Source organism: Rhinatrema bivittatum, chromosome 3 (genome assembly GCF_901001135.1).
Source record: "Rhinatrema bivittatum chromosome 3, aRhiBiv1.1, whole genome shotgun sequence".
NCBI lineage: Eukaryota > Metazoa > Chordata > Amphibia > Gymnophiona > Rhinatrematidae > Rhinatrema > Rhinatrema bivittatum.
Genome location: NC_042617.1, coordinates 525,100,438 through 525,120,159, shown reverse-complemented (window position 1 = coordinate 525,120,159; position 19,722 = coordinate 525,100,438). Strand labels below are relative to the sequence as shown.

At 45.3% G+C, this 19,722-nt stretch overlaps 1 protein-coding gene across 1 annotated transcript in view; it reads right to left on the bottom strand.

The window, feature by feature from the left end:
• HADHA (hydroxyacyl-CoA dehydrogenase trifunctional multienzyme complex subunit alpha) overlaps positions 1 to 19,722 on the bottom strand; it is a 348,879-nt gene that overhangs the window by 219,866 nt on the left and 109,291 nt on the right. The window contains 3 exon segments of the mRNA XM_029596270.1: positions 261 to 370; positions 5,915 to 5,971; positions 17,936 to 18,054. Of these exon segments, the coding sequence (XP_029452130.1) occupies positions 261 to 370; positions 5,915 to 5,971; positions 17,936 to 18,054 (286 nt within the window).

Here is a 19,722-nt window from a genome sequence, read left to right as displayed (position 1 = left end):
AAACTGAAAAATTAACTAAGACTGCAGGTGCCTGTCTTCCAGCTGCTGGAGTCCGAGAAATACTGAGGGACTGCAGGTGGCACTCGTTATGTAGCAGTGCCCAAAGTTCTAATTGTTCTGACTCCACCTGCTGGTAGGGATACACAACTCACTTCTCTGGACTGATCCTTGTACATATAGGGAAAGCATATGATACAATGCAAACTAAGCTATGCCCATTTTCTGATCAAAGTTCAGAGAAAAGGCAAACTTTCACTTACTTAATCTCCTTCTGGGGAGTCCCAAATTTGTTCTTCTTGCACAGAACCTGCCCATGGTAAAGTCCAATTAAAGCTTTGGACTCATTCGTCATTGCAAGCTCACCAAATTCCTAGGAAAGAGAATTGTGAAACCATAAATGGCAGCACAGCTTATTTTTAAGCATTAAAACTGATGGTTCAATTCAATTTGAATAAAAAGAAAGTACTTCTTTGAAGAAAACCTGCGAAATGCTTGTAAACAGACTTAAAACAAAAGCATCAGACAAGCACATAGAACCTGAAAGATGAAGTTAGAATAAAGCTAGATACTAAATAGGATCTGTAGTACTACCGTCAACTGGGAAAATGAACAAGGAAGACTTTTTTTTTTAAATATTTTATATATTTGGGGAAAAAACAAACAATTGTACACATTTTGGGGGATAATTTTACACATTAGCCCAGTTTTCAAAGCAGGCTTAAAGGAAAATTGGTTCTTACCTGCTAATTTTCGTTCCTGTAGTACCATTGATCAGTCAAGACTCCTGGGTTTATGCATCCCTGCCAGCAGATGGAGACCGAGAACATTTTACCGACACTGCTACATAATCCTTGTTGCCACCTCAGTTCCCTCAATATTAACCTGTACCCAAGCACAAAAAACTTGCAAAAACTGGTAAAAATATCAAAACTTAAATTTAGAAAAAAAAACAAAAAACCTTTCAACAGATCTGTATTCCATACCATGAAAAAAATTGTAATTTGGATTAAGAAAAAATGCAGCTGAGCGGATGACTCTCCACCTCCATAGACTGGGCAGGATCTGCACTGATCCGTGGTACTACAGAAATGAAAATTAGCAGGTAAGAACCAATTTTGTTTTTCCCTGTACATAAGATCAGTCCATACTCCTGGGATGTACCAAAGCTCCCTACACTAAGGGTGGGACCTGGAGAGTCCCGCTCGCAAGACACTCTTGCCAAACGATCGAAACTCTGGATCCCCCACATCCAGACAATAATGCCTTGCAAAAGTATGCAGAGACTTCCAAGTAAGTCACTGTTCTACAAATTTCTTGCGGCAAAACCAACCAAGCCTCCACCTACGAGGCCGTCTGAGAACACATTGTGTGCGCTCTCAAACCTTCAGGCACCTGACGCCCCTTGAGAATGTATGTCAACCCTCTAGCCTCCTTGTGCCACCATGCAATGGTAGCCTTGGAAGCCTGGGTACCTCTCTTCGAACTGCTCCATAAAACAAAAAGATGGTCTGACCCCCACTAAAATCATTTGTAACCTTGATATATCTCAAAGCCCTGCGGGCATCCAAAAGCTAAAGCTCCTGCGCATGAGATGTGGACGAATTCAACTCCGGAAAGGCCAGAAGCTCCACCATCTGATTTAAATGAAACACAGATACCACCTTCGGAAGAAACTAGGGTACCATCCGCAAGGACACTCCTGAGACTGAAATCTGTAGGAATGGATCACAGCAAGACAAAATCTGCAACTCAGATTCTCCCTGTTGAACAAATGGCCAGCAGAAAAACAATCTTTAGGGTCAAATCTTTAAGCGTTGCTCTGCGAAGAGGCTCAAAAGGTGACTCATACAAACATCGGAGAACGAGATGATGATTCTAGGATGGACAAACTCTCCTTACCGGAGGGCACAAGACAGGGAACAGCGGAGTGGACCAACCTCGCCTCACTGTGAGGATTTAACCCTTGTAGCCCCACCTCCTGTGGAAGCTCTGAATGGTCTTCCAACGCTTCAAAAGGACTGCCCCCAGACTAACCTTGAGGATTGATCTACTTCTGCGAAGCTGAGGCTCCTCTTGCTGGATGAGGCCTCTGAACATCCTGAAAACACAAGAGAGACTGAAAAAAACCACCTACCCTTAGGCATGTCCTCTGGCAACTTATGCTCTTTATTCTCTCCCAGATTCTTCTTCAATTGTTCCATGTCCTCACCAAATAAAAGGCATCTCTTAAAGGGCAGAGACCCCAAATGGGACAAACACACCCACCAACCAGTTACCCAGCTATAATCACCTCCTGGCTACAGTGAACCCCATAATGAGAGACAAAGTCCTCACCAAGTCATATAAGGCATCTGCCACATAGCCTCATGAGAGGCTTCTAGGAAAAGTAAAAAGTCATGGATAGGTGGCGATGTCCTTTCGTGGATTACAAACTGGCTAAAAGACAGGAAACAGAGTAGGATTAAATGGACAATTTTCTCAGTGGAAGGGAGTGGGCAGTGGAGTGCCTCAGGGATCTGTATTGGGACCTGTACTTTTCAATATATTTATAAATGATCTGGAAAGAAATACGAGTGAGGTAATCAAATTTGCAGATGATACAAAATTGTTCAGAGTAGTTAAATCACAAGCAGATTGTGATAAATTGCAGGAAGAACTTGAGAGACTGGAAAATTGGGCATCCAAATGGCAGATGAAATTTAATGTGGATAAGTTCAAGGTGATGCATATAGGGAAATATAACCCATGCTATAGTTACACAATGTTAGGTTCCATATTAGGAGCTACCACCCAAGAAAGATCTAGGCGTCATAGTGGATAAAACACTGAAATCATCGGTTCAGTGTGCTGCGGCAATCAAAAAAGCAAACAGGGAATGATGAATAAAACGGAAAATGTCAATGCCTCTGTATCGCTCCATGGTGAGACCGCACCTTGCATATTGTGTACAGTTCTGGTCGCCGCATCTCAAAAAAGATATAGTTGCGATGGAGAAGGTACAGAGAAGGGCGACCAAAATGATAAAGGGAATGGAACAGCTCCCCTATGAGGAAAGACTAAAGAGGTTAAGACTTTTCAGCTTGGAGAAGAGACGGCTAAGGGAGGATATGATAGAGGTGTTTAAAATCATGCGAGGTCTAGAACGGGTTAATGTGAATCAGTTATTTACTCTTTCGGGTACTAGAAAGACTAGGGGGCACTCCATGAAGTTAGCATGTGGCACATTTAAAACTAACCGGAAAAAGTTCTTTTTCACTCAATGCACAATTAAACTCTGGAATTTGTTGCCAGAGAACGGTTAGTGCAGTTAGTGTAGCTGTGTTTAAAAAAAGATTGGATAAGTTCTTGGAGGAGAGGTCCATTACCTGCTATTAAGTTCACTTAGTGAATAGCCACTGCCATTAGCAACAGTAGCATGGAATAGACTTCATTTTTGGGTACTTGCCAGGTTCTTATGGCCTGGATTGGCCACTGTTGGAAGCAGGATGCTGGGCTTGATGGACCCTTGGTCTGATCCAATATGGCATGTTCTTATGCCACCGTTACCTCCAAGGGCTCAGCCTTGTCTGCCTCAACACCCGCTTTCATCTGCCCGTCCTGAAGCTGTAGCATCCAGTGTAGACAAGTTCTTTGCATGAAATTGGAGCAAATGGCTGCCCATAAGCTCATGGCCAACACCTCAAAAATCCTCTTGAGATGAATTTCCAGCTTTTGATCCTGAAGATTCTTCAACTCTACGGAACCCGCAACCAGGATCTTCATCTTTTTTGTGACCGCCGACAATGCAGCATCCACCTTTGGAAGGGCAAACAGCTCCAACACTGCTCAGGCAAAGGGTAAAGCTTCGCCATCACCCTCCCCACTCTCAAGCTGGTGTCGGGAGTACCCCCACTCCCGATCCACCATTTTCTTCACTGACTTATGATAGGGGAAGGCCTTCGTTGAACCTCTAAGCCCATCCAGGACCGGGTCCTCCCCTTCCATGTGAGTCTTCCTGGGGAACCTGCAGCCCAAGCTCCTCTAGTACCTGAGGAATCAAAAGAACATAAGAAAATGCCATACTAGGTCAGACCAAGGGTCCATCAAGCCCAGCATCCTGTTTCCAACAGTGGCCAATCCAGGCCATAAGAACCTGGCAAGTACCCCAAAACTAAAAAATTGGGGATGACCCCAATTCCTCCCTTGGGGTCATCCCCCTCAGAATTTGGGATTTCTTCCGGATCCTTCTCCGGAACCGTGCTGGCCGCAACCAGATCCCCCAAATCTCCGGGAGCGCCCTCCGAAGTGACCAACTCATCCGAACCCTTGCCAGCTGAAGTAGGACTCAGTAAGCACTGACTTGCAGAAGGCCTCTGCTTCCAGGACTGCGCAGGCCTAGAGCCCAAGTTTGGATCCACAGAAGTAAAGGCTGAGTACTCAGCTCTGACTGTGGAGCCAAAATTGCTTCATGGAGAAGCAAAACAATTTCAGCTGAAAAAGGCATGGGAGTAACAGGAACCTGATGGGAGCCAGTCACAGAGGAGCCAGACACTGGTACCTCTGAGGGAAAAAACCTCAACTACCCTTCCCTGCTTCTCCTTGGGGCTGGCACGGACTGGGGAAAGCCTCAAGGGAAAATCCCTTCCTCCTCCGTTTGTGTGGCCAGTGGTGTGTGGTAATCCAAAATGGCTGCCGCTCCCATGCCGACAGAGGAGGCAGCCCCGACCTGCTCGGCACTCCGGCATGCAGGGAGAGACTCTGCAGGACAGTCTGTATGCCTTCGAGACAGTTTCACCTCCACCAGAACCTCTGACAACCCTTCCCCTCCTGAAATAAATGCGGCACATAGTCCAAAATGGCTCAGGTGTGCCGGCGTTGCACTGCACACGTGGCACACAGTGCCATGCACCATAACACCACAGTGGGGATAAAAAAAACAAAACAAAAAAAACTCCACACTGACTCCGAAAAAGCCGGGAGAGCCCAAATGAGCCCTTCTCCCCTTACTGCTCTACCAAGAAGAAAGCCACTTACCTCAGCTCCTTTGGTTCCTTTGTTCTTTAGTTTTTTTCTTAACTAACTTTACTAAACACAAACTCCCTCAGCATGGAAAACAGAACTGTCTAGCTCTGCAGGAGGATCAGGGTGACTAAAAAAAAGAGGCACACTGACAAAAGCCAGCTGCCTTGAGCCTAAAGCTGCCTGAGCAGCCTCGTGAAGGGAGGGATCTGGACTACCAGATTTACACCCCATGGATCGAGCATACAAAAGGATCACCGACCCCCAGCTCATGTACCTCAACCAGACGGAATGATCCACCAGAACCCAAAAACCCTCTAAGAGGAAGGCTCACAAAACTAGAAGATTCTCAACTGTAAAACTGCATGTTTTGCACCTTCCACCATATGCTGGAGACAGAGAAATACTGAGGTACTGCAGGTGGCACCAGGGATTATGTAGCAGTGTCAGTAAACTTTCTCTGTCTCCATCTGCTGGTAGGGTTGCATAAACCCAGGAGTTTGGATTGATCCGGGAACATACAGTTTTTCCCTGACTGAATTTGCATGCTTACTTTTTAAGATCAAAAAATTATGTATGGAAGTCCCAACCCCTCCCCTATCTGTGTAAAAGTATGTGCATACAGTGTACATACATGTACTTTTACATGCATATTCATTGCACAATTTTCTAAAGTGCCATTTCAATAGGTAAAACACTACTTTACCCAAAGTCCCTTTGAAAAGTTAACCTCTTTAAAATATGGAAACCCACAAAGTGTGAGAAAATAATTTTACTAGGTCCTTTTTATCTCAAACCTCTCTGCTTCATCATAGCGAGTTAGAAAACAAGAACAAATATTTTGCACTCCACTCCAAAAAAAAACAAAACTGTATAAGTCAACATTAACCAAAATTAACTTCCATGTGACTGTTACCTGACATTCAGCAAGATACCCAGCTTCTGATCCTTTTTCCAGACCAGTCTTCACAACCTGATAAAACAGAGCAGATGGATAATCAACTGCTATCACATGAAGATTACTTTTCTGGTAATACTTGGAGAAAGATACAAGAAAAACAAGTTTGGTTACCTGTGAATAGGGTTCTCCATAGACATCAGGGTAAATTAGCCATAACGCATGAGTGACCATCTACAGCACCAACATGAACCCAGCTCTCAGAACTCAGCAAGTACTTCATTGAACATACACAGGAGTTCTTGCATGCACTTCTTCCTCATGAGCCCATCAATCTCTTCCAGAGTTTAAGCTTTTAGCGAGGTAGTTGACTGTCCAAGGAAGTAGGTGGAAATTAAGAATGGCTAATTCACCTGCTGTCTATAAAGAGCCCTGTTTACAAGGAAGCAATCTTGATTTCTCCGTTGACAAGCAGGCATGAATTAGTCATAAAGTAGTGAATCCCAAGTTGAGGGTTACACAGCAGAAGCACTTACTTGAAGACAGCATAGCCCCACTAGGTGAAGAGTGGACTACTGGAAGAACAAGCTACACAAAATTGCTTGTCCAAAGTTACTGTTACATTGGGATACAATGGCCAAACACTAATAGGGCATGAGGGTGTGAACAGATGACCTAGTAGTAATTTTGCAAATGTTTTCAACAGAAATGGCCCTAAGATGGGTCACTGAATTTGCTATGGCTCTCACCTGATGAGCCTTCCGTTTAATCTGGTCAGCTAGCATGTAACTGTGCATTACACAGACCGCTAGCCAATTGGACTGAGTTCATTTCAGCATCTGCCCTATCCAATTTACTGGGATCAAAGGACATGAACAGTTGAGAAGCTTGACGGTGAGCCTGAGTCTTCTTTGGGTAATACACTAGTATTATTTAACAGTTCAAGGCGGGATGAGATTGTTCTGGTGTGCATGTGGTCTCGGAAAGAATGTAGGTATCACATTGGCTTGATCAATGTGAAACAGATATCACTTTTGAAAGGAACTTCAGATGGATTGCTAGAACTATCCTATGATTTAAAAAAACAAAATAAAAAACCTTGCAGGTATGGCGAATATGAAACCAGATCCTTATTGGTCACTTTGTGTGTGAAGTTATGGCTAAGAAAAAACACTTTCCAATGAGAAAATTCAAGTACATGACTCATCAAAAGGTTTCATGAGTTGAGCTAGAACTACACTGAGGTCCCAAAGCATGGAAGGTTTACTAACTGGAGGTTCAAATGCCACAGTCCTTTCATGAATCTTGATACCAAGGGGGTGGAGAAAGATCAGAGAACTTCCACCTACTGGTGATTGCACTGCAATGGCACCAAGATGAACGAACTATGAAGAGTTGTTAAAGCCCGAGGACCAGAAGAAGAACAAATACTGAAGCAAGTCCCTCAGGCCACATGAGAAGGGGCCCAACCAACTGGCCTACACAAAGTTAACTGTCTTTTCCATTTGAAGCTGTAGGATTTTATGAATGAAGGTTTCCTGGCAGAAATCAGAACACCCTTCACCTTTTTGGGAAGGAGCAAGGAGATGATCACTGCACATGCAATGTCCATGCTGTGAGGGCCAGCGATGGCAGAGCCTGCCTTTTTTCTTGGGTGATGAGAATCAGATGTTCCCAATGGAACTAGAGACAAATGATAGATACAAGATATGGATATTATACTTGCTGAAGCAAGACTGGTGCTTCAAGGATTATATTCGCCTTCCTGAAGGACCTTTTGAATGGTCCTGGTGATGAGAGGAATCAGAGGGTATACATAGAGTAGACAGACGTTCCAGTCTAGCACAAAAAGCATTGGGAGCCAATTTACGGCTCTTCAGATGCACAGAGCAGAACTTTGATATTTCTGTTGTCCTCTGGAAGTGAACAAATCAAATCACTGGCTTTCTCTAGCAACCTGAGCAAGTCCTTCTTGATCCAGGAACCATTCATGCAACTGCTAAGAATTTCTCGACTCCCAGAAGATAGGTCTCCTGGAGATGGGCATTGCAATGACCTGCCCACTTCCAAATTTAGAGGGCCTCCTGTCAGACTACATAGGAGCCTGTACATCCCTGCTTGTTTATATAGAACATGGCTACTTAGTAGTTCATCTGGATCAAGATTCTCATTCCCAAAAGGTGGTGAGAAAAACCTTTGGACAATAGCAGAAGGTTCGCAGCTCTCTACTGGGGACTACAATCCCTGAGTCCACACCTCTACAGTTTGTGCTCCCCACCAGTTGGGTGACGGCATTGGTAAACAAGTCACTTGATGCAGTGGAACATACAATAAGGTGCGTACATTTAGAACCTCTGGATTCATTCACCACTGAAAGAATACTCTCATCACAGAGTGGGAGATTTGGTGGGATAAATGACTGATATAATTCATTCCATTGATTTTGGAAACCCAATTAAAGGCCTGGAATATGCAGACAAGTTAGAGGACCCATACGCATGGCAGCAGCCACGTATATGAGAAAACCAAGACTGATCTTGCTGATGCTGTTATGATGGAGACAGTCCCCTCAGCAATGCTGATATTTTGACTGGGAGAAAATGCTGTCTACTGAAATGAGTCTCTATTCAGGTTCCTGTGAACTGAATTTGAGCTGGAACCAAGTTTGACTTGACAAAGCTGACAAGAATCTCAGGGACTGGAGGAGCTGTGTTGTCTTCTCAAGGGATTCCAGAACTGATTAGGGTGGACCCATTACAAACCAATTCACATATGTGAACATGCAGACTTCCCACCAATGAAGCATCACCATTATTACATGGCATGTAGTGAACACCCGCCCCCGCCCCCCCCCCCCCAAGGCTCCAAAGAAGTCAAAGGGAAGCATTTTCTTTTTTGTTTATAATATTTTATTGAGTTTCGACATTACACAGCATAAACGTCTATTCAATATGAAATCATGTCATTAAGTCATCTTCTTAGCAAGATATAAAACTGTACAGGAATCAGCAAAACAGTATCTTATATACAACTAAACTATACATGCATATACTTAAAACTCCCTCAATTAAAAACACTCACATCCCAGGGCTGTTAGCAATATTACAGGAATATGGGGCACTTTCAGGATATAAAATTAACCTGATCAAATCTGAATTGTTACCCATAGATGCATTTCATTCTCAAAATTTTCAGACTAGCCCAGTCTCCAAGATAATGCATGCCCTCTTGGAGGTCACTCAAGCAATCAGGCTCCTATAGAAATGGTTGAAATCCTGGCTGCAGTGTCAAAAACTTCTTAAGCACAATGGATAAGATGCATCTCACATTCCTCCATGTTCTCCACTGCTTGGCAGAAGATCACTACCTCTAGGTCTGTTGAATCCAAACGCTTTCTCTTTTGCACACATTTGTGCAGATACTGCACCACAGTGTTGCGCTGGAGGTGGATTCTTGGGCTGAGGCGGAGTTGACGCAACCATAGGCATGGGCCCACGGGTCCCCCACTGTCAGCAGGTGGAGTGGGCTGAAGCTAGAGGCCACTGGAGCTTCATCTATACCAGCCTATGTTCCCCTCGGGTTGAGCCTTTGGGTGCTGGGGCTGGCAGGACTTAGGCAGGCCTTGAGATAGAACAGTACTGATAGGTAGTTCAGCTCAGAGACAGCAGCCAGCAGATGATGTAGCTCTAACCAGGATGGGTTGCGGAACGGAAACCCAAGCACCAAGGAACCGGAACAGGCTGAGGGTGCTTGAGCACAGAGGGGCCAAGGTCCTATGAGTCCACGTCCCAAGGATAGTGTCCAGGGAGTCACTGAAGAACTGAAGCTGAGGTTGGCAATCAAAGGAAGCTGAAGCAGGCAACATGGAACTCGGAACGTATCAGAGTCTATAGTAAAGGCGAACATAGGGTTGGTCTGGGCACAGAAAAGGCAGGCAGAAGTCAGGCTTGGAGAAGGCGACGTAATCAGGCAGGCAGAGGTTGGGCTTGGAGAAGAGCAGGCGAAGTCAATAGCAAAGCCGAGGTCGGTACCAGAAGTCAGTCAATACGAGGAGACACACGAACACATGAACTGGGAACCGGAGACACAGCGAGGCAACGAGCACTTGGAACCAAGGACAGGCAAACCAAGGAGATGTGTTGCAAAGGCAAAGTCTTCAGGGAAATCCAGGGAATTTTTACTGAGGACATGAACTCAATATCCGGGGTCCGCGGCCCGGTTCCCGTCGTGGGCCCTTTAAAGGTTTCAGAGTGCTACGCGTGCACCTAGAGGGAGGCGCCACGCTGGTGGAGGCGTTCCGGCTGGAGGGCCAGGGACGCGATGCAAGGCGCGAGGTGCTGGCGAGGGCATCCCTGCCGGAGGGCTTGGAACGATGTACAGAGTCGAAGGAGCTGGCAGATGTCCATGGTCGGAGTCGGCGGCTTGCCGCCACCAATGAGGCAGGACTGGGTCCCGCAGGCTGTGCAGCAAGGTACGAGGGCCGCACTGCGGGGTTGCCGCGGGCAGTCAGCATAACACAGAATAGATGAGCTGTGGATCCAAGAACTTTGCACTGGGCTCTGGAACCCCCCCCCCCCCAAAAAAAAACAAAAACCCTCACATCTAATGCCTTTGGGTCCTTCCCAGAAGGCATGTTAGAGGATCACAAGGGTGCTTAGCACTTTTCAGCACAGACTCCACCATGACTGAGTGGCAGGGGAAACTGGACAACCAAAAAACCTAGGAAAGCTTGGACCCTATATTTTCAATCCAGATCATACCATGTTTGCAAATGGCCCATATCTACCACATCCTCATCTGGAGGTCCTGCAGAAGCATGTAAACTGGGATTGCTGTAGAATCTGCAGGTTAAAGGAAATGAAGAATCCCAAAATACATTTGTTCTTGGGCTCTTTTCTTTCCTGACACTGACAAACGGCATCTTTTTCAGCTTATCCAATAATATGGCATGGCAGAGATCCTCCAGAGAAATATGATGTGCAAATCAAGAAAGAAATCTGAAGGCATCCCCGCAGAATCTTCCACCTCTCGTGACCACAGTAAGCCATAAACCCAAAGATGATGAAGGTGACCGAATTCTGCTATTGTGAGGGGGAAATATCTGATAAGAACTCATAATGGACAGTCCATTTCATCCCTCTCCAACTCAAGAGGGGACTTCCCCTGTATGAGGAGAAACTACCACCTTGTGGTTAGGATTTATTCCTAATCCAGAAGCTCTAGTGGAAAGACAATGGGTAGCACCATTAACATGGCAGCAGCTGGCTTTGCGGCACACTCTGTGCTGCTGCACTGACAGTTCCCTGGTTCCTGGATGGCACAGGCTGTGCCTCCTACTACATGCTAAACCTCAACGGCAGGACCTCCTGGACTTATCACCAAAGCACTCTGTTGTCCCACAGAGTGGGGCAACTGTTCCTTAATGTGGGATCTCCATGCTGAGGACATGTATGGCATCCTGCTTGACCCTGGGTCTGGGTAAAACAAATCACTCAGCAGCATGGGAATCTTCCACACAATAAAGAATGAACGGACTTGCATCAATGAGCCTATTTCCTGCCTTTGTGTTGAGGAAGGGCTTGCTCTGGCGGAGCCCTGAGGCAAAGGCACCGACTATTTTGGGCTCTGGAGGGGTTACAGCACTGAAGAGGGTCCCTAGTGTCTTTTGTGCACTCTTCTTGATGTCTCAGGCTTCTACATCACACTCAAACCTGAGGCGAATCTGGGAACTGGTGCTTCAGGGAGTGGGGCTGGTGGTGGAGCCTTCCTGTATACGTTCAATCAAGATAGGAAGATTTTCACCTCAACTCCCTACATTGAATGCTCAATAATGCCTCGCTTCCTATACAAGGAGTGGCTTCACTGCTCAGCCCCACATCGAGGCTTGGGGCTTTTACTCACCAGAGTCCTCCTTAGGGCCTCCATCTTCCAGGCATGTTGCTGCTGTATCCTATGGGACATCCAACAGCAGCTATAGTAGTTGGGAGTCAAAGTCCAGGCTGAAGCAATAAGACAATATGTGTATCCATAATGAAGATGGACATCTAGCACTAGCCTTGATGCCACAGAGTGTGGAATTCTTGGCTTTGGACTGCATGCTCTTAGCTTTTTTTTTTTTTTTTTTTTTGTTAGAACTGAAAAGTTCTGTTCGACAGGCTACAGAGGCACAATGGCAAGAAAATAGAAAAGCAATGAGGTAGCAACAAGGCACAAGGACAAACGATGAAAAAATGTAAGTCTGTGCAGTAGCTCTCAAGAGGATTGAGGAGATCATGAGGCAGTATGCATGGGGAACACCAATGCATGCTCAATAAAAAATGTGACCTCTGAAAGCTGGGTCTGTCAGCACTGCCAGATGAGGTTACCCCCATGTAATGGGTGATTTATACTTGCTTACAGGAAAATTGGTTCTTACCTGCTAATTTTCTTTTCTGTAATACCACAGATCAGTCCAGTCCAAACATCTGGGTTTTGCATCCCTGCCAGCAGATGGAGACAGAGAAAGGTTTCACGGACACTGCCATATAACCTAGTGTGCCACCCGCAGTCCTCAGTATTGAACTGTACCCAATCCAAGATGATTAGAAATAAACACTAAGACTCCAAATCCCCTTCAATTAGCAAAAGAAAGTTGAAACCTCAAAGGCAGAAATCCTTTCCAATAGTAAAGGAGATAATAATTGAATCCCTCAACAACTCTGCATTATGTATTAAATATCAGTACGAGTGGTCTCATCCAATGGGTGGGGCTCTAGACTGATCTGTGGTATTAGAAGAATGAAAGTTAGCAGGTAAGAGCCAAATTTTCCTTTCTTGTTCATACCCAGATCACTCCAGGCTCCTCGGATGTACCCAATCTTCTACATAAGGTAGGACAGAGATAGTCCCTCTCGTAGAACACTAACCAAATTCCAAGGAATCCAGAGTCCGGTCATCCAAACGATGTCTGGCAAAAGTGTGCAATGACTTCCAAGTAGCCGCCTGACAAATCTCTTGCGGGGAAGCCTGTTGACACTTCGCCCTGGAGGTTGCCTGAGAGTGACCTGAGTGAGCCCTTAAATCTTCTGATACGGGACAACCTTTACAAATGTAAGCCAAACTAATAATTTCCTTTAGCCAACACAAAATTGTAGCTCTGGACACCTTACGCCCTTTTCTTAGACCATTCCAAAGCACAAAGATTTGACAATCTGAAACTATTAGGAACCTTGAGATACCTCAAAAAGTGTGGCTCAGAAGCTGCACTGGAGAAGGAAAAAAAAACAGTTTAGTGAGAAAGAGAACCCCACCCCCCCCAAAAAAAACAAAAAACCGGTGTGTGGGCCTGACTGCAGCGACAACCAGGAAGTGGTAGGTTTATGCCCACTAACAGGAGAAGCCTGACTGGAAGTAGACAGGGAATTAAGTGATTTTAGTTAATGCTGGTTATGCAGGCTTTTTTTTTTTTTCCTTTTAAACCTTTTTTTTTGCCTTGATAATAAAGAAAGAAGAAAAGAGGAAGGAACACTGGTGCGACAGGGCTGTGCTAAACAGGGGATGGCCCTGGAAAACTGCCAGAGTGGGCTGTGAGTGCAGTGAAGGGAAACTGGGCGAGACCCTCTTTTAGCAAGTAAGCCACTCTGCAAAAGAAAGGTGTGCAGCCACAAGTAACTTGGAGTGGAGAAGCCAGCTACTGCAGCACCAAAATGCAGCATTTTGAGAACTTGACTGAAGGAAGCTACCAAGTCTTGATCCGGAATCTCCAGGAGGGAGATAGGTTAAAGAGAGCCTAGCAAGGAATCAGTGGGCCTGGGCTGAGCAAAAAACAGACCCAGGAAATACACCGGGCCGTGGCCAACTTCTATTTGGAGGAGAGCCTCATGGCCTTGTCAAAATGTGGCAACACAGAGTGCCCAGGAGGGGGCACTACAGAATATCCAGTGGGTAACAACACAGATTGGCCAGAGGATGACACTACAAGAGGTCCCAAGAAAGACCCTGTAGGGTGCCCAAACACTACTGGGTGTCCAGAGACTGCTCTCGTGAGAGCTCCTGACAAGGGGGCTGTGAAGAATACTGAGAGAGGGGTCACAGAGAGCCCCAGGGAGGGCAACACCTATTGCTACAGGAGGTCGCAAGGAAGACCCTGTAGGGTGCCCAAACACTACCGGGAGTCCAGAGACAACTCCTGTGAGAAGGCCAGAGAGAGAGGAAGCAGAAAGGCAAGTGAGAGATGCCATGGCAAGCCCAGAGGGTGGCGCTGCAGAGACCCCAGCGAGCGAGGCTGCGGAGGAGCCGGCAACCGTCATGGGCAAGTGGCCAGAGTGGACAAAGGAGGAATACACAGAGAACCCAGAGGGAAGCATTGGGAAGACTCTACAACTGAGGATACAAAGGAACCAGCACTGGTGGTTCCCCAGTAAGGCCATGAAGCTTCATTAGGGTGGAATTTGAACCCGGAGCCAAGAAAGACCTTGGTGAAAGGGCCAGGGATGTACATTGTACAAACAACACACTGGGTAGTGGTCATTGCAGAGCAGAGGGTAACCCTAAGAGAAATGGACTGGGAGGTTTTAGACTCTTCTGTATGGGATCCAGGAGGGAGTAGGGACACTTGGCCCGACAAGTCCAAGCTGAGGGGAGGGTTATGTGAGTCAGTGCCCTAGTGTAACCCCATTTACTTGTGCAGGACCAGGCCCTGGTCTACCTTAAATGCCTTAAGGACAGTATGCTCTATAAGCGGGATCCTGCGGGGCTGGTGGGGCTCAAAGGGCGTAACCAGAGACTGGGGAATAAAAGCTGGGATCCAGGTGGGGATAACCAGACAAGACCCAGATCTCCAGGAGGAAGGCAACTCCTGTGCATTACACTGCCCCAACATTGAGCTGAGATAAAGCAGCACAACTGTGAGTAGAGAGAGAGAGTACACTGTCTGAAGGTAAAGTCAGTCTACTGCTGTGTATATGATTGAAGCTGTGAATAAAGTTCATGTTTTAAGAAAGGCTAGAGTCAGACTGAATTTCTGCCTCCAGGCCTATGGGAATCACTACTCGCTCTCACATGCCCTCTGTACATCCAACACCCAAAGTTTTTTTGCATGAAGCACGAATGAATCCAAAGGCTGAAAGCTCTACCATTTGACTAAGATGGAATGCAGAAACAACCTTTGGAAGAAAGGAGAGTACATTGGAATATTGTTGCACACAGAGTTCAAAATCTGTAGAAAAGTATCTCTACACTACAACACCTGAAGGTCGAAAATCCTTCTGCCCAAACAAATTGCCACCAGAAAAATTACCTTCAGGGTTAAAGCCTTTTATGGTCGCCTTGTTCAGCAGTTCAAAAGGAGCTTCACACATACCTCTCAGAACCAAATTAAGATTCCAAGACGGGTATATCCGTTGTACTGCCCAGTACACTAGGACTTGAAAGCCCTCCAAATACTACCGTAGGCCAAGGATATGGATAGCCTTCTATCCTGTAGTAAGGTGGCGATAACGTCCTCTGAGCAATCCTTCCCATCTCAGAGGTTTCCTCTCAAAAACCAAGCCAAGCCATGTGACAGAAGTGATCTGAAAATATTGGACCCTGATTAAAAAGCCTCGACAAGTGGCCGAACCGTAGAAGCCCATCCACTATTTTGACCAGATCCGTGAACCAAGTTTGATGTGGGCATTCTGGAACCACCAGAATCACCTGCCCTGGATGTTGCTCTATTCACTGAAACACCTTGCCCACAAAATCAGCCAGGGAGTAAACACGAAGAAGAATTCCTGGAGGCTACAGCAACACTCGAGGAGAGCATTGATTCCTTCTGCCTCGTGTTCCCACCTGCGATGGTAAAAATGAGCTGTCTTGGCATTCTGCTATGATGCCATTAAGTCCTTGTGGGGTATTTCTCATCTGAACCGAATGAGATGCATCACTTTCTCTGATAGCTCCTACTCTCTGGGGTCTAGCTGCTTTCAAAAGAGAAAATCCTCCCAGATGTTGTCTACTCCGGCAATGAGAGATGCTGCCAGGCATCACAGATGAGTTCTGCCAAACAAACCAACTCCTGGGTCTCCTGAGCCATCGCTTGACTCTTGATGATGGTTGACATAAGCCATTGTCATTGCATTGTCCAACAGAACCTGCTTTGGCTGACTGCATAACCATGGCAGAAAGGCAAACACAAAATGTACCACCTGCATCTCTAACCAATTAATAGACCATGATGCCTCCTTCCTTTGACCTCCTCCTCGTGTTCACTGACCTTGGCACACTGCTCCTCAACCAGTAAGGCTGGCATTGGTGGTTACCATCACCCAGTTTGGGACTTACCACCTTAGGGTCGCCCCTTTGGCCACTGGTACCTCCTCAGACCATCATCTGGCCCTGACAAGTTCAGTGCAGACCCTGCCACAGGAGAGTCACCTGGAGAGGCATCAGAACCTTTAGAGTCCTCAGAGCCATCTCTGGGCCTATCCAGGCAAGTCGAGCATCCCAGAATCCTCCGGATACTCGGCAACCGCTTCTTCCTTGATACCTTAGTTCTCTTCATAAGTCGAGAATCACCAGTAGGTCGACCCTGGGTTCGAGGCTCCTTTTTCACCCGCTGTTTTCCTAACCATATATGCTCTGTGCAGGAGCAATAAGAAATCCTATGAAAAAGCAGATGAATCCTCCCCTAGCAGGCCCTCCTCTGTCTCAGAGGCTCCCTGCCTCTCCTCAGAAACCTGCACAGCCAGAGATAAGGGAGGTGGGGAATCCCCTGTCTTTCTAAAAATGCTGCTGCTGCCACAGTTTCCACGCTGACAGGAAAGACATAAGCAGCAGATCCAGACACCCACTGAGCTCTCGAGTGCTGCAGATGCATTGCTTACCCCAGAAATGCCTTCCCCTCCGGAGATGCATTGGGAGCATTAAGCCGGCTCTGGAGAGATGTGCATGCATCTCTCCGCAAAACCGGAAGTATTTACCACGTATCATGTTTCCCCCAAGCAAGCAGGAGCTGCGTATAGATGGGAGCCATGGGGCGCACTGATTAACTTCTCCCTGGGACCCCCAGGCAGCACTAATATGCTGGCTTAGTGATTAGAGTGCATTCCGTCAAGACCGCATGCACTACTAACAAACATCTAACCTCCTGCTCAAATAAAAAAAAAAAAAAAAAAAGCACTTGTTTCTCTCTCTCTTTTTTTTTTTTTTTAAGCTTTAATGGCTGAAACGAAGTCAAGAGAAAAAGAAAGTACTTCCTTAAATGCTGCAGACCTGATGCAGGAGTCAATGGGTTCCCTGGGGAAGAGGGAACTGGACCATCAGCTATCAGATCCAACAGAGGCGAGGATTAAGGAAACGAGTCACCAACCCCCTGCTCGTCCACCTCAAACCAGGGAGGATGTCCCCACCAGGACCTAACAACTCCCTGGGAGAAATCCTGTAAAAAAAAAAAAAAAAGAAAAAGTTTCCAAAAATCTTTTTTTTTTTTTTTTTAAACCTGACTGCATTTTTTTGCACCTCTACTATTTGCTGGAGACAAAAATACTGCAGGTGCCATACTAGGTTATATAGCAGTGTCAGTGAAACTTTTTTCTTTGTCTCCATCTGCTGGCAGGGAGGCAAAAACCAAGAATCTGGACTGATCTGGGTATGAACAGGAACAGAGAATTCTGTTCTATCTGCCCAGATATACTACAAACCCCATGCCATTTTTTGCATGTGTGACACTACAAGTTGAGAAACAATAGATTCATTTTTGGAAATATCTTCCAACAACAAAAAGAAAACATTTAAAATAGGCTTTGCTCATGTAGGACTAAAATGCTATATCACAATAGAAGTACAGAATTCAGGATGGGGTTTTTTCCACCTATTAACAGGCTGGTGAGCTAGGAGCCCTGGCTTTTATCAGGTATTCAATTTTGCCACTGGGTCATCAGCAGCTAAAGAAAGAACTTCTCCAAGGTGGCGAACACTAGCCTAGTTTGACAAAAAAAAGTCAAGCCACATTTGAGATCCAGTTTCTGGCTGACAGATGTTTTCCCTTAACAAATGTAGATAAAGACAGGGGTTCCGTACCTCAATGATGCGAAGAGGAGCAGGGTACAGCCCCTTGGTCTGCTTCTTCACCTTGTTCTCCACAGTTTTGTAAATTTGTTGCCTGACAAATGGAATAGTCATGACGTAGTCCATCAGTTCTGAAAAACATGGTGAACCAGTCACTTTCCTGTGCCTAGGATAAGGATTTTGCTATAAAATAGGGAATACACTTTTATTGCCTGCAAAATAAAGCGTCTCTCTCAGGTTTCTTTATAAAGTATACATTCACATGTAAATTATATGTAGGCTATATTCACAAAAGGGATGTCTGTAAACAAGGTAAGAAAACAAAGGAGGCACCGCTACTAATGAATTTCAAGGGCAAGTGATATCCCATCAAAGAATGAAATATCTGTTTAAGCAAAATGTTTAAATATTGATGTATATAAATTTTGATATATGCCGCATCAGAAAGCCAGGCGATGTGTTCTATACACTGAAGAACCGTCCAGTCTACTAATCATTTGCAGCATATACAGCTGGAACGCTTGATAAGCCTTGACAAAGTAAGTAATTTTGTCATAAAACACAATACTGCTTGTTCCTCCACAGGCATTATCTACATTTTACAATGTCCATGTAACTTTTGGTACGTCGGGAAGACCCAACGATCATTGAGGACACGTCTGATCGAACACCGTTCATGTCTAAATAAAAGGTCGCTTGACAGCTCCTACAGTTACTCATTGTTTGGAATTTGCACATACCTTTGACTCTTTAAAAACTTGTGTTCTAGAGCAACTTTATCCCAAATGGAGAGGTGGCGATGTTAATGCATTGCTTTTGCAAGCTGAACAACGTATCTACCGATTGAGCACATTACACCCTGCAGGACTTAATACATCATTAGACCTTCACATTTTCCTATGAATCTGCCACCTTTGTTTATTGTTACTAATTTATTTATTTAGCATTTGTTTATATACCGAGGTATAGCTGACATAGCCTTCACTCCGGTTTACATTATAACAAACCGGTTACATTTAAATTCATAACAGTGTGACAGAGAATGAATCCGAACATTAACTTAAAAAGCCAATAAATACATTGAACAATACATTGAACAATAGTTATGAGTGTAAGCAGCACTTGAAGTAGACGGTTGAAACCGTTAAAGAGAAAAAAGGTTTCTGCAAGACAGGACGAAAGACAGAAGGAGGGGATTGCTGGCATAAAAAGGAACGTGAAGGTGGATATGAAAAAGATTATGTTCAGTTGTCATTGGGTGAGCAGCCATTGTAAGACTGTGAGAGTAGCCAATCTTTAAGATCTTTTTTAAAAGATTTAAAGTTTTCTTGCGAATTGAGGTGTTGTGGTAGTGCGTTCCATAATTTTGGGCCGACGATAGAGATGGCTCTATTTCTAGTGGAGGATAATTTGGCTTGAGGTAAAGAAGGGACATCCAGCTGAACTTTATATGTAGATCTTGTTGTACGTGAGGATTTGTGTAGATGTATAATATTGTCCAGGGCAGAGTAGTCAGCTTTGTGAATTGATTTGTGTAGGATTGTGAGTACTTTGTACTCTATTCTTTTTTTAACTGGTAGCCATTGTAAGTTGTAAAATACTGGGGATATATGGTCGGATTTTCTTTTACCAGACAGGACTCTGGCAGCTGCGTTTTGGAGTAACTGCAGAGGTCTTAATGTTGAATTAGGGAGGCCTATCAGAAGGGAGTTGCAGTAGTCCAAACTGGAGAAGATGAGGGCTTGAAGAACGGTTCTGAAATCCTGGGGATGAAGCAGCGGTTTTAGGTGTTTGAGTAT